Here is a 15,411-nt window from a genome sequence, read left to right as displayed (position 1 = left end):
GAATTGAGAATTGATCATTGATTGATGAGTTGAAATGGTGAACACTAATTGGGTTATATAGTGAGCACTTATTCTATAAACCACTCTCTCAAACACAACCAAAAGTATATATCAAGTAATAAGTATGAACTGAACTAGTGTTTGTTTTGTGTTCTTGATTGTTTCAGTTGTAGAAACTAAGAATGAAAGAGGGCTCCCGTATGAAAAGGAAAATGGAAGGAATAAGGAAATTGGCACCATTATAGAGAGAGAGAGAGAGAATAGGTCTTTAATTTTATTTAGTATAATTCTAATTTTGGCACCAAAACATGAAATCAAATTTGGGTGACGTCTACAATAATGGGAATTCTCACTCTATGTTTTTCATCTGTCCATACAAGGGATGACGAAAGTACAATTGGCTTAGAAAATTTTCCTCCAGCAACATTGACACTGAAAGATTGTTTTTCCCCAAGAGATTTGAACGAGAGAACTTGAGGCACGATGGTGATATTGATGTTGGAAATTTTTGTGACACTGGCCTTGTAGGTGGAATTAGCGATGCCAACATTTGTGACTGTTCTTGTGAAATTTACCATAAACGGTTGAATTAGTTGCACTTGATATACAATTGAAGGATAGTTAATATCTTTGAGCAATGATTTCCCACTTGAAGAAGAACAAGCACTATTATCACCACTGATTTTTCTCACTGTTGCAGTATCATATCCTATGTCACATAACAAATTCACATAGTCATCCTTAGAAAGATCCAAAATGAGTCCAGGGTCAATAACTTTTACCGGGTTTACATGCCCTGCTCCATAAGCAAAATTCTTAAGATCTTGATTACCATTCATCGGTATTGCAGTAGTCATAATAGAAGATTTTATAGCTGCAGGGGACCAATCAGGATGAAAACTCTTAACATATGCAGCTATACCAGTAACATGGGGGCAAGCCATTGATGTTCCTGTCATGATGTTGTATTTGACATGTCTATTGTCTCCGGGGAACCCTGAGGGATTCGCATTAGGCGAAAACGCTGCCAATATTTCAACTCCAGGGGCACTTATGTCCGGCTTCAAAATTTCTGGAATTAATGGATTTGGTCCCCGAGAAGAGAAATCAGCTATGTATGGAGCATTTGGATCATTCATGGCTTCACTCTTGAGAATCTCCACTTGAGGGTTATTAGTAGAATTAGCATAAGACAGAGCATGAGCATATGTAATCTCATCTATTCTTGATGCAGGGTAAGGAACAACTCCAGCATGTTGGTCAGAGTTAATCACAATTGATCCAAATGCGCCATATTCATATCCCATTTGAACTCCATCTTCTGAAGAACATAAAAGTATGTTCCCTATTACCTTCTTGGGATCTAGACAATCGCAAGTTGAGCCATTGCAATACGGAAGCGAAGCATGCTCCCCAGGAAGTAAAGCAATCTTTTTCCCACTTGATGCGAAACTATTTATCGATCTCCCGGACAATGTTTGTCCATTCCCAAGAGAGAACTTGTCGATGATTCGACGATCCATGATGCTAGCTGCAACGCTTAGTAACCAAGGTGCTACGCTAGTAATAGTCCCTTTAGAAGGACCACTGTTTCCACATGACTGGACAGTGAGAATCCCTTTCTCCATTGCATGAAAAGAACCAATTGCTATAACATCTAACTTGAAATCTACTTCTTCTTGACGACCAAGTGAAATTGTGATGAGATCTACACCATCTGCAATGGCATCATCAAAAGCTTTTAATATGTCAGCCTCAACGCATCGTTCAGTTACGCAAACTTGGTAGACGGCTAATCTTGAAGATGGAACCGCTCCTTTTGCAATTCCTTTTGCAATTCCATAAAAGCTTGCGTCTTTTACTTTGTTACCAGCTGCAATTGAGGCTATATGGCTTCCATGACCAACATTGTCTCTTGCTGATGAAGACGACCCACCATCGTCGATGTATTTTCTTGCTCCAATGATCTTCTTGTTACAAGTAAAATTGTTCCCTCCTGCACATTCACCTTTCCACGTTTTCGGAACAGGGCTGAAGCCATAATCAGAAAAACTATCTGACTCAGGCCAAATTCCAGTGTCTATGACTCCAATTATGATATCGCTTTCGCCCGGGCTCCTTCGCCTTTTGTCTTGGAAGCCCATGAAGTCCCAAGATCTTGTTGTGTGAAGCTTTAAAGTTTTGCTTTCGAAAACAGAGACTACTTCATCCATTCTAGCAAGATTATTCACTTCTTGGTCTGTTAGTTTTGCAGCAAACCCATTGAAGCTCCGGTTGTAACTTCTGATCAAGGAATGTTCTGCAAAATCATTTCCCATAACTTGGCGTAACATGCTTGAATGCTGAGACGCTGGTGCGTAGTCTCCATTTGGAAGTGACCCCATATACACAACATGTAACTTTCGTTCTTCATGGGCAACGCAAAGCATAAACTTGTACATGGCAAGAATGATCGATGTGCACAATAGAATGTGCTTCCAATCTGCCATTGTTCAAGCTTCAAGGTAAGAACGGTATAGAATTTTGCTCAAAATGAGGCTTTATATACGTAAATGACGTAAACACAGCAAGACCAACTTTTGTTTCTAGTTATCAAGACTTGGTGTAAATACATCAAAGTTTTGCAAGCATTTAATACTCTTTCCATGAACAAAGAACGGAAAATAGACCATATTTATTGCAGGAAAATGGCATTAAACCTTTTATGACTTTTCTATTTCCAATATATTAATTTTTTTGTATTTATTTGTTTAGCGTAAGGTCACAATTAGGTTTTCCAAAATTTTTATTTTAGACTAATGGTTCGTTTGAAAACTTTAAAAGTAATTTTTTTGTGTTTATGACTTATGAAAAGTAGTAGTATTAATGTTTGGTATAATTTTCAAAATCAAATTGTAGTTTTTTAAAAAGTTATTTAGAAGCTTATAAAGAAGTTAAAAAAATTATCATATTTTTATAAAATAAGTACTTTTAGATTTAAAAATCTAAATACAAAATAACTTATTTATAATCTATTTTTAATATAGTCATTTATTTTTTTAAGCTATTTTGTCAAAAAGAGCTTAATTAAGTTATTTACTCAAACTGAGCCTAATTAGTTTATAAAAAAAAAAAAGAAATTTTGCTAGGTGGTCGATAAATTTTATAAACAATGTGAATAATGGGCTTTAAAATTGACATAATAAAACAAAAAATACGCTACCTTCAAATTATCTCCTAAATCTACATACTCAGTGAATTGAACATTCAGCTATTATTAACTGTGCATGAGTAAATCGAATCAAAAGAAATAACTATCTAATTAAAAATAATGAACATAATCATCTGGATACCTATTGAATTGAACATTCGATATATCCAATATTCACATTGTTTAGTATTTTCATTATCTACTTATACTTTTCCTAAAAGATATCAAATAGAGAATACTTTATGCTCTTCTATCAATAAAAAACAAAGCAGAATTGTACATGTATTTTGTTATTAGAGCTGGAAGTGAGCCGAGTTGAGTCGAGTTAGACCAAACTCAAGTTCAGCTCATGAAAATTAAGCTTAGCTCATGGCTTGACTCATTAACAATTCAGCAAATTTCATAAACTCAAACTCGACTCAACAAAAGCTCACGAGTTGGTTCGAGCTCACGAGCTGTCTCAAATAATAGAAACATAATCTATAATTCTATATCAATAAATTATAACTTATATATATTAAAAATTATTAAAAAAAAAGATAAATTTCACATGTTGTCTATCTATCCATTATAAAATTTTTATTTATGTCTTATATCAAAATTATATATAAAAAAATGACTATAAAATTTTAAATAATTAAGAGTATCAATATATATGTAAAATTATAAATATATATATATATATTAAATTATTAATAGGCATATCATATATGCATTTAATTTATATTTTTAATATTATATATATAATCAAGGTAGCTCACGAGTTAATCAAACTCGACTCATTTAATTTATGAGCTCAATTCCAAGCTCCAACTCGGCTCACCAACTCATGAGTTCAGCTTATCGAGCTATTAACGAATCGAGCTCGAGCTGGCTCATGAGTTGACTTGACTCACTTCCAACCCTATTTGTTATATACGGTGACATGTTCAGTTGTTGCCACATGAAGCTATGAACGATATTATTTTAAGGGAAATACTCACATGATGACATCTTTAATGAAGATGACATTGTGAACTCTTAGATAGTTAATCAAATATATTTAGTCAAACATATCAACTCAACTAATAATCTACAATGCTATCTTCATATGAAGATGTCATCATGAGAATATCTACCTTATTTTAAACGGTGAAATATTTATTATCTTCTGAATTTTTATAAAACTCTCATCAATTATTATTTATTTGTCACGAATTCTAACGAAATAATTAAAGTTTCACTTTAAAAGTTATTATTTTTGTGAACACCTTTCATAAATAAACACGTCACTTATAGATAATGACATACATAAACATCACTATTAAATTTTACATAATAAATTAATTAAAAGACATAACGAGGTCATTATTTGTTATAGTAAAAAATCTAATTGATATATTTTTTTCAATCATAATAGATGATGAATTTGGAAAACTACAAATTAATATGATGATAATCAAACATTATTAAAATAATTAATTACAAAATTATTAATTTGAACTTTGATTCACATATGTTGATTAACAGTTTTTTTTTTTTAGTCGGTGGATTGGACAACCCCCAATCCTAGGTACCCCAATGAATTGGACAACCCCCAATCCTAGGTACACAATACACACCCACACATTTCTCATGTACTTGATTAACAGTTTTGTTGCTTGTAGATTTTGGTCAATGGGCTAAAAGAAAATAAGCCCAATATGTTGATAATTTCCACCTTGTGAAATATTGCTATTCTATATGTGGCTGAGCTTTATGTAATTTGGGCAAAAAAAATTATTGTGCAAGTCCAAAAATAATTTTTGTTACAAGACCAACAAAGGCTTGGTCCAAAGAGAAAAAATGGAAGAAAGCAATGTTGCATGCTATCAACGGTTACTTACTCCCCTCTTGGAATTGATCTCAAATTCATTTAATTATGTTTAAGTGCATTGGTAACATGAGAGAGAAAACTTACATTGATTTGATTGCTATTATTGCTTTACATGTTACTAGGCATGGAAAGTGTAAACTTAACTCATTTTAATTTCTTCCTTAATTCCATTTGAATGCTTTTCTCTCTTCTCTCTATAATTTCGGTCATGTCAGGAAGAAGCAAGCTATCAGAGGTGAAGTACAATAGCAGTGAAGCTATGTGCAAGCAAGAGGCCAAGGTGATGATGACTCTTGCAGAAAGAAGATCTACAGTATGGTGTGGTTGGGATCTTTGCCACTTATAGTAAGATGTGGTGAAGAAGTCTTAGGATCACCATGCTTAGAAATGGTGGAAGATTCAACTCGGTCAGAGAAGAAGATCCCTGGGGTATGGCTCATCTCTATATTTGTTCATCCATCACAAGAGGTAACTACTGTAGCTACGTGGGGAAGCAGCAGAAGATAGAGCAGATGGAGCTGTCAAGGATCAAGGGTTCATCAAGGGTCAGAAATCCTTCTTGTGGACCAAGTCAAGATGGAAGGCTCTAATTGATGAAGCTTGAAGTGATGGGATGAGAAAGAGGTAATTGCATGTTGGTTTTTTCATTCAGTTCCCTCTCTCTTCTCTCTCTGTCCGAACTAGTTTGTTATTGAAGAAGAAGAAGTTGGCTCGGTTGGACTGGTTTCAATCTTGGAGGCTTTCTCTTCTATAATAAGGGTGAACAGCCAAGACTTGAAGCAAGGAGAAAAAGAGAGTAAACACAGAGTTCTCATAGCTACCCAAGCTAACAGAAGTTCTTCTCCTTCAATGTGTTTCATTTTGTATTTTCTTTAAGTTTTGTCTATTTTGAGTCTCATGAAAAAAAGGCAAACAATGAGGTTTGTAGGAAAAAGCCATTGAGCGAAAAAATGCAGAGTGTACCAAATTAAAGAAAAAGCCATAGGTGTCCTAGAGGTCATTTGTACATCTGTGTTGTGTATCATGATTCTGTGGGAATCCCCTTGCAAGTTGGATTAGCACTTAGCAATTGAAACCTTGATAGGTGACCAAGTCAAGTTCGGGATTGGAGATAGATTCTGGACTTGTCCCGGATAGGAAGGGTAGTTCCTAGGTAAAATTGGTGTCTGTAATCTGCAAGATTATAGTGAAATTCTATCATTGATTTGATGGAGACTGGATGTAGACTGCATTGCACTTAGCAGCTGAACCATGATACTTCTTGGTGTGATTTTCTCTCTCTTCTACTCCATTTCTGTTTCTAATGCATAGGAGACAAAACTTAAAAATATCTCTTGCCTGGTTACGAGACAAAAAGAAAATGTCTCTTGATTAGGTACGAGACAAAAAGCAAAAATATCTTCTCAAAGCATTTTAAAAGGCAACAAATGTTACTAAGAAAAAAGGGGCTAAGATTCAACCCCCTTTTTCTTAGCTACTGATTACCATCAATAGATATACATTAAAATTAGCTACTAAAATAAATCACCAATATATAATACACATTAAAATATAAAATAAACATTGAAAATAAATTAAACTACATGTATAAAATTTTCACTTTATTTGTTCATTTAATATTACAGACGTTTTCGATCACTTACTCCTTTCTATCTACAAATACACAATTTTTTTTGCGTGTAGAGTATTTTTATAAAAAAAATATTTTTTTATATTTTTTCTGTCACACTTTATTTTAATGCACAAATGTTAGGAAACTTAAAATCAAGAACAAAATTAAAGATAATATCAATAAACACTCTTAATTAATAAATAATAAAGAGAATAGTAGAATAATTTTTAACATTTTTGTAAATTTAAAATATAACTAATAACTGAATAATAAACATTGAATAGGAAAATGAAAGTTATAAATATTATGAATGAAAAAATGAATTTACTTTTGATTTACTAATAATATAAAAAAAGTTTATACATGCATCTCATCATTTCAATAAAAATAACTATTTTTAATAATCAATGCATAAATGATTATTTAAATAAATAGACGTGATTAAACAATTAGGTAAAATAGTTTACACTGTTAATGCATCAAAACTAAATTTTTAAAAAAATAAAAAAATGACATATAAGATGAAATGAAAGAGGTATTAAAATTTAAAAATTCTTATTTAATACTAAGGAAGACAATAGAAAAAATCTCTGTAATATTACAAAAATATGTTAATGTACGAAACTACCATTGTATTAAAAACACAAACTTAAGTTAATAATTAGTAATATATTTATTCTTTTTGTTAATATTAATATCACGCAGTTTTTGATGGTCTGTTTTAATAATGAACTTCCTACCCAAAAAATAGTGGCACCATTTAGCTACAGCTTGGGTGATTGCATAGAGCTCTCGGATGTACACAAAAGCAAGAGTCATCTTTATGGTTAACTTCTTACTAAAATAGGCAATTGAGTGGCCTTTTTAGGACAGCACCGCCCCAATATCTCGATGAGATGCATCGGTTTCTACCTTAAATTGCTGTGCAAAATCTGGTAGTGCCAAGATAGGTATTTGCATCATTGCAGACTTGAGGTGATGAAAGGTTTGCTCCGCTTCTGTCCCTCAATGAAAATTCTTCTTTTTGAGAAGCTCAGTCAAGGGGTGAGAAACTTGGACTTACATAACAACAAATCGATGGTAGTATCCCGTAAGTCCTAAAAGCCCCCTCAGCTGTTTCAGCGTTGAAGATCTCGGCCAAGTTCGGATTGCCTCAATCTTGGATGGGCCCACCTTGACCCCTTCCACACACACAATGTGTCCCAAGTAATCCACCTGATTTTGGCCGAAAAGACACTTAGGGCGCTTAGCAAATAGTTGGTGTTTAGCCAAAAGGGCCAAGGTGAGTCGAAGGTGGTTTAGGTGCTCCTCATGGGTTTTGCTGTAGATGAGGATATCATAAAAAAACAGCAATAAACCTCTAGAGATAGGGCTGAAAGACTCTGTTCATGGTAGCCTGAAATGTAGATGGGGCATTGGTGAGGCCAAAAGGCATCACTACAAACTCATAGTGCCCTTGATGCGCGCGAAAAGCTGTCATGGGAATGGAGGATTCACTCACCCGGATCTGGTGGTACCCCAATCGTAAATCGATCTTGGAGAAATACTCCGCTCCGAATAATTCATCTAATATCTCGTCAATAGTGGGGATAGGAAAATTGTCGCGGATGGTTATGGAGTTAAGGGCACGATAGTCAACGCAAAAGTGCCAGCTGACATCTTTCTTCTTCACTAATAGCACTGGGCTAGAGAACGCACTCTGGCTCTTTCTAATTACTCTGGAGTCTAACATCTCAGCCACCAAATGCTCAATCTCTTCCTTTTGAAAGTGAGGGTAGCGGTAAGGTCTCACACTAACCGACTGGGAACCCGGCGCCAAGTTAATTGTGTGATCAATGGTGCGGTGAGGAGGTAGTTGTGTTGGTTCATTAAACACCTGAGCATACTCCTCAAGGATCTCTTGCACTTCAGCCACAATAGGTGTTGGAGCTTCCTTTTCAAGCTCTACTAGCTTGAGATGATAAAGGGTCATTACTGTTGCTGCACTCATCATTTTCTGCAGCATGCGGTTGCTGATGGCCTCGCTCTGGAGTAAGCGATCCCCTTGCAACTTAATCTGTTACCCATCAACTTCAAACTCCATGGTCAATAACCCATAGTGAGTGGTCACATAGCCTAAACACATCAGCCACTGCACCCCTAAAACAATGTTTGCACCCTGTAAATCCAACACAAATGTGTTTATATTAAATTGATAGCCTTGCATCACAAGAGGAAGATTTTCGCATGAAGCTTTAAACCCAATAACATCTCCATTACCCACCAGCACTTGCAATGGATTAGTTTGTTTAATTGAAAACTTCAGCTTTTCGGTCACGCTTGTTTTCACAAAATTGTGAAAACTTCCCCCATCAATTAACACCATCACAGCATTCCCTTGGTATGTCCCTTTCAATCGAAAGGTTGTGGGTTGGTACTGTCCCACCATGGCGTTAAAACTGATCTCAGGTTGCACCGTAGCTACCTCCACCGAATTCATCTCGTCAGGTGTTTGCACTACTGCTGGCTCCGGTTCTTTAAGTATTTCTTGCATTTTTTCGTCTCCAATTAACTAGTAGCAAGAGGTTTTACACCTATGGCCAGGTGCTCATTTGTCTTCACAATAATAGCATAAACCTTTGTCCCGCTTTGCTTTAACTTCTGATGTCGATAGTTTCTTAAAAGGTGGGTTGGTCATGGTTATTTTCTGATTAGAATGGGTGATATGAGAGGATTGCAGATGTACAGGGGAAGGGATGGGTTTGAGCGGAAGGTTACGGTTGTTAGTAGAAAGGGGATGAGTGATTGGGTGACTTGGTTTTGGGATATTAGCAAGGGGTTCGTGAAATGAGATAGCAGCATATTTTTGCTCATGTAGTTTTACTAATGACACTGTAGTAACATAAGAAGTGGGTTTGGATAACAACAATTCACATTTTAAATAATCCTGAGACCAGCTACAAACAAGGAAATTAACCATTCTTTGCTTATCCCGGTTACCTGGTTTGTGAGCTCTTCGAATTGGCTTTGATACTCTGCAACGGTGCTGATTTGTTTCAGTTCTTTAAGAGCGGCTTTGGGATCGTAAAACTGGTGCTGTCCAAATCGCTCAAGCAACGCATCAAAAAATCCTCCCAAGTGTACGAAATGTGGTTGTTGACCCCCCCCAGCGGTACCACGAATATGCTGCTCCAGTGAGATGGAAGGAGATCATTCGGATCCTCATGTCTACAAGCACATCAAACCACTCAAAGTATTCTTGCGCTTTGAACACCCACTCTTTCACTTTCTCACCGTTAAAGCTCGCGAGCTCTACCTTTGTTCCTCGTCTCCCTTGGAAAATCGGTTGAGCGGTGCGGCTGAATGAAGAGTGTTGCAACTCCTTGTCCTCGGAGTCACCCGCTACCTTCTTTAATTTCAGAGCGTCCTTTAGCATCCCACGGATCTCACGTAAAGACTTTTCTAGACCGTCCATGCGATCGTTTGTGGAGAAGACTTGGCTAGTGATCTCCACATGGCTCCTCTGTAATGCGGCAAGTTCAGTTTGGCGGCAGAGTTCATCGGGATTCACCATCATCTCTCAACAAGAGCACCAATTGTTATACCTGAATTTGCATATAATGGAACAGTAGAAGAAGAGAGTTTGTTATTGAATGATAAAAGAAATTCAGGTATAACCCCTTTTCGAGTAAGGGAAAACTCTTCCAAGACTCACGTCTCAATTCTTCTCTATGTAACATGTGAAAATGTCTCTTTCCACTATATACTCTTTCGCACTCTCTAACTAACTTCTCTACCTCAGCAGAGAAATAATTCTCTGGTTCACACTCTCACTTAGACACATAGTCCCTCATCCAAGTGGGAGCTCTCCTATTCTTATTCATTCTGGGCTCTCTTTCTCTTGCTAGCCCAACCCCTTGTTCCCCATCATTTGTTGAATTCTCCTCTGGACTTGGTTCTGATGGCCCAATATTGTCTGAACTAGATGGAGATCTATCACAAAGTTTCAAAAGAAAGTACACAATTATATGTATCAACTGAAATTTGCCTAGATCTAGTTCTCAAAAATAGTTGATTTTTATTACATCAAACAATGATATAAAATGGGTTTTTGGCCCCGCTTTCCATAATAAAGAATAATGATACAAGATTATCTTTAGATTAATCTTCTCAAATTTTCTTGACTCAGATCCAATAATCTAAGACATTTAGATATTTTTTCTCAAATTTTCTCAATTACCTCATATTACAAATATAGAAAAAATTTTAGAACTCATTCCTTATTATTTTCTTTTTTGGCCTACACTGATAATAATAACTACTTGACTAGATTGCAATGAGTGTAAAATTTTTGGACATATAGCTCCCGACACTCACCATGGCTCATGGTATTGTTTTAGATAGTACAAATGATAATTAAGCTTCCCACATTCATTCATCAAAACACGTATGCTTCAAGAGAGATATACCTACATGCTTATATGGCATATTTTGTTTCCCTTTTCAAACCATATGAGATTTTAAAGTCTTAGATATATCTAATTTTTTTATAACTTTAAAAATCTCGTGATAAAAAATGCTCAAACAAATGTTAACTTCATATATCTTAGATTAACATTTGATAATTAATAAAGATAACAGTCATGCTACACATCTATATAATTTTTCATCTAAATTCATTTAAACTGGTTCAATATAAAAAAATTCCAATCTCATTAAATAAAACATGACTTCCACACGTCCAAACACACGAAACGTTAATATTTATTCATGCTTCATTATAAAAAACATTCCTTCTTTAACATTAAAACCGCTACTGGAGAAGTTCAAATCTCTCTCAAAATCACTCAAACTTCACTCATCTTCTCTGCGAAAACCGCTACTGGAGAAGAATCGTGAGAAGATTTCGGAAGGAAGAAGAAAAAACGAATGAAAACAGCAACAGAGACTGTGAAAGGTATGAAAAAACTACTGTTCATTTAAAATCTTGCAATCTCGCGTTTCTCCTAGTTGCATTTTAGGTTACTGGATTGAGTTACTTCGTTTAGTAGATGGACGTATTCTGATTCCATTTTTACAGCATAACTAGGGCTTGGAATGAAATGTGTTCTTATTTTCATTCAATTTAGTGGAGTTGGTAATTTTGATTCACTTGATTGTTAGTGTATTCAGTTGACTTCTTTTGCATGGAGAAATACTATTCTTGATGATTGAATGTTTATGACGTTTTCTTCAGCACATGAATGTTTCTCAATTCAGTGGAGTTACTCATTTTCATTCACTTTATTGTTAGTGTGTTGAGTTGAGTCCTTTTGCATGCAGAAATATTTTTCTTGATGATTGAATGTCTATCACGTTTTATTCAGCACGTGAATAGTATTCCTTTCAGTGGAGTTAGTTATTTTCATTCACTTGATTGTTAGTTTGTTTAGTTGGGTCCTTTTGCATGCAAAAATGATTTTCTTGCTGATTGAATGTCTATCACGTTTTTATTCAGCACATGAATGGCGTTGGGTTCAGTGGAGTTGGTTATTTTCATTCACTTGATTGTTAGTGTGTTCATTTGAGTCATTTGGTAGGCAAAAATATTTTTCTTGATGATTGAATGATTGTCACATTTTATTCAGAACATAAATGGTGTTCAGTTCAGTGAAGTTGGCCATTTTCATTCACTTGAATGTTAGTGTGTTCAGTTGAGTCTTTTTGCATACAAAAATGATTTTCTTGCTGATTGAATGTTTATCATGTTTTATTTAGCACATGAATGGCGTTCGGTTCAATGGAGTTGGTTATTTTGATTCACTTGATTGTTAGTGTGTTCATATAGGTTCTTTTGCAGAAATGCTTTTTTAGCTGTTTCATTATTTATCATATTTTATTCAGTACATCAAGGGATTCGGTTCAGTGGGCTAGGACATTTTCATTCACTTGATTAAAATATGTATGCTTGTGCTTGTCGGTATATTGAGTGAAGTATTGACCAAATTTTTTCGTCCTTACAGCAAAAATGAAGAAGACAATAGTGACAAAGAAGGAGAAGCCGCGCTATAACGTAAGCATATGCACACATTAAATATATTTATCCACTTTCACTCGAATAACATCTATTTTGTATTATAAATATATCGTGACATTCTGTTTTAAAATCTTGCAGAAAACTCATGATTGCAGAAAATTTAGAGATGAAGAAGAAGAAATGGAGAGTTCGGCTAAGTTGGTGTATATATAACTAAACAAATCGGACGGTCCGACTGCCTTTTTACCGTTTGAATTTCTTAAAGAACTAAAATCACACCGTCCGATTTGTGTTGCACTCTCTCATCACAAAAAAATTAGACCGTCCAATTTTTTCACCGTCAGTTCAAAAACAAGCGCCGTCACAACCGTGTATTACTCCTAACCTCCATAACCCAGCATAACACACACATCACTTTCATATAAAAAAATTAGTCCTATTTATACATTTGATCTAAAATTTTATAAAAATATTCGGATAACTATTTAAAAAAAATATATAATCACCAAACTTAAAAGAATAAAATGTCTTTTTTTTATATAGTTGAAATACAAATCAAAATTTAATTTCGAAATCACTTTTTAATAATATATATTTAATGTTAGTTATTTTTATTACATTTTAAAATATTTTTAAAATATTTTTATTGTGGAGAAAAGTAGGGATATTTTTATTTGCATATTCAAAAAGTTTAATTATTCCACTAATCTTTATAGTTTTATCAAATTTTTAATTATATTTTTATATATTTTTTCTTTTGAATTGAGTGCTTATACTATATCAAATTTTATAATTAAGTCTTTATTGTGACAAAATCGTTAAAATTAGCAAAATATTATGTTAAATAAAATAAAATATTCAATTAAGTGTTAGGTATATTCGTTTTGTTTAACAAAACATATAATATTTTTGTTATAATAAAAATTTGGGATAAGTACTGTTTTGGTCCCTAACATTTACGGTCAAAATCAAATTCGTCCATAACTTTATTTTGAATTTAAAATCGTCCTCAACGTTTTATTTGTTATTAAAATTGTCCTTTTCACATTTTTAGATGAAAATACCCTTATATTTTTTTTCTTACTCTAACCCCCACCATTCACCACCACTATTGCCACCACCCTTATTCCCATCAACTACCAACTATTTTCCTTCCTGCATCTATCCATTTCAATCCATCAACAATAACACAACATAACATAACATTCAAATTCAAAAAATTCATCATAAATAACATAACATTTAAAATAAAAAATAGTATCAACATCACTCATTGTAATTCAATTCTTCAAACTCATCAACAACATCATAGCGATTCATATTTTTTTTTTTGAAAGTGAAAAAGAAAAAAATTAAAACAGAGAGACATGAGTGATGTGGTAACTCCATCAACAACAACACAACACAACATAACATTCAGATTCAAAAAATTCATCATCAATAACATACATTTAAATTCTAGAATAGTATGAACAACATCATTCATTACAATCCAATTCTTCAAATTCAACATCATAATGGTTCATATTTTTTTTTGAAAGAAAGAAAAAATTAAAACAGAGAGATAAGAGAGATACAGTGAACTTAGTGAGAGAAGAGAAAAAGAAGAAGGGAGAGTCGGTCATGATGGTGAGGGAATCTGCCGCTACTACCACTGATTGGGTCACCAGAAAAAGAGTTTAAGAAGAGAGTGAGAATGCAGGGGAAGAGAGGGTGAGAGAGAAGAAGCAAGGAGAGAGCTCAAAACCGTGGCCACCACCACCGAAACTGCTGCTGCTCTTGAAAATCGTCGCATGAAAAGGGAGGAAAAGGAAATCTGGAACCATCACCATTGTTGCTTCTACTCCCTCTCTTTGTTTGTTGCGTCAAAGTTAACATAGCCATAACCAAGGGAACTACCGGTGGAAGAGTCCTTGTAAACATGAATAGAGTCGAGACTCTTAACTTCGAGAGCTATCCGTCAGAAATGTCGAGGTGAAGGTCAACGACGTAAAGCGATGCGGCCACCGTAGAAGAAACTCCATTGATCAGAGAAGAAGAAAGTTTGTGAACGAGAATGAGAAGACGAGTATGACAGTGAAGATGAAGAAGAAAGGATTGGGTCAGAGAGGTGAGTAAGTAGGGTCAATGAGAAGGGTAAAATGATCAAAAAGACGATTTTAATACCAACTAAAATGTTAAGGACAATTTTAAATTCAAAATAAAGTTAAGGACGAATTTGATTTTGACCGTAAATGTTAGGAACCAAAACAGTACTTATCCCCTAAAAATTTAATTACAAATCTTATATAATATAAGGTTTAATTACTCTATTGGTCCCTATAGTTTCGTGAAATTTTCAATTAGGTCCCTATATTTTTTTTTCTTTTTAATTGGGTTCCTGCACTAATTTTTTTTTCAATTAAATCCCTCTTAGTAGTAATTAGCTTAATTTTATAGGGACCCAACTAAAAAAAAAATATTGGTATAGGGACCTAAATAAAAGAAAAAAAAGTGTAGGGACCCAGTTAAAAAAGAAATTGGTGCAAAGACTCAATTAAAAGGAAAAAAAGTATAGGGACCTAATTGAAAATTCGCAAAACTATACGGACTAACAGAGTAATTAAACCATAATATAAAGACTCAATTAAAAAAAGGTTTAATTACTCTGTTGGTTTCTATAGTTTCGCAAAATTTTCAATTAGGTCCCTATACTTTTTTCCTTTTAATTGGGTCCCTGCACCAATTTTTTTTCAATTAGGTTCCTCTTGGTAGTAATT

General features: G+C 34.3%; 1 protein-coding gene across 1 annotated transcript; it reads right to left on the bottom strand.

Annotated features, from left to right (window-relative positions):
* Positions 1-314: 314 nt before the first annotated feature.
* Positions 315-2,489, bottom strand: LOC130981425 (subtilisin-like protease SBT4.6). The gene has a single exon (XM_057905026.1). The coding sequence runs from the start codon at positions 2,487-2,489 to the stop codon at positions 315-317; it is 2,175 nt and encodes a 724-aa protein (XP_057761009.1).
* Between the last annotated feature and the right edge of the window lie 12,922 nt (positions 2,490-15,411).

Source organism: Arachis stenosperma, chromosome 5 (genome assembly GCF_014773155.1).
Source record: "Arachis stenosperma cultivar V10309 chromosome 5, arast.V10309.gnm1.PFL2, whole genome shotgun sequence".
NCBI lineage: Eukaryota > Viridiplantae > Streptophyta > Magnoliopsida > Fabales > Fabaceae > Arachis > Arachis stenosperma.
This window is presented reverse-complemented; position numbering and strand designations above follow the sequence as displayed.

Bases quoted from the DNA above. Each gene is read 5' to 3' on its own strand.
- LOC130981425 (XM_057905026.1), bottom strand. From the start codon at position 2,489: ATGGCAGATTGGAAGCACATTCTATTGTGCACATCGATCATTCTTGCC.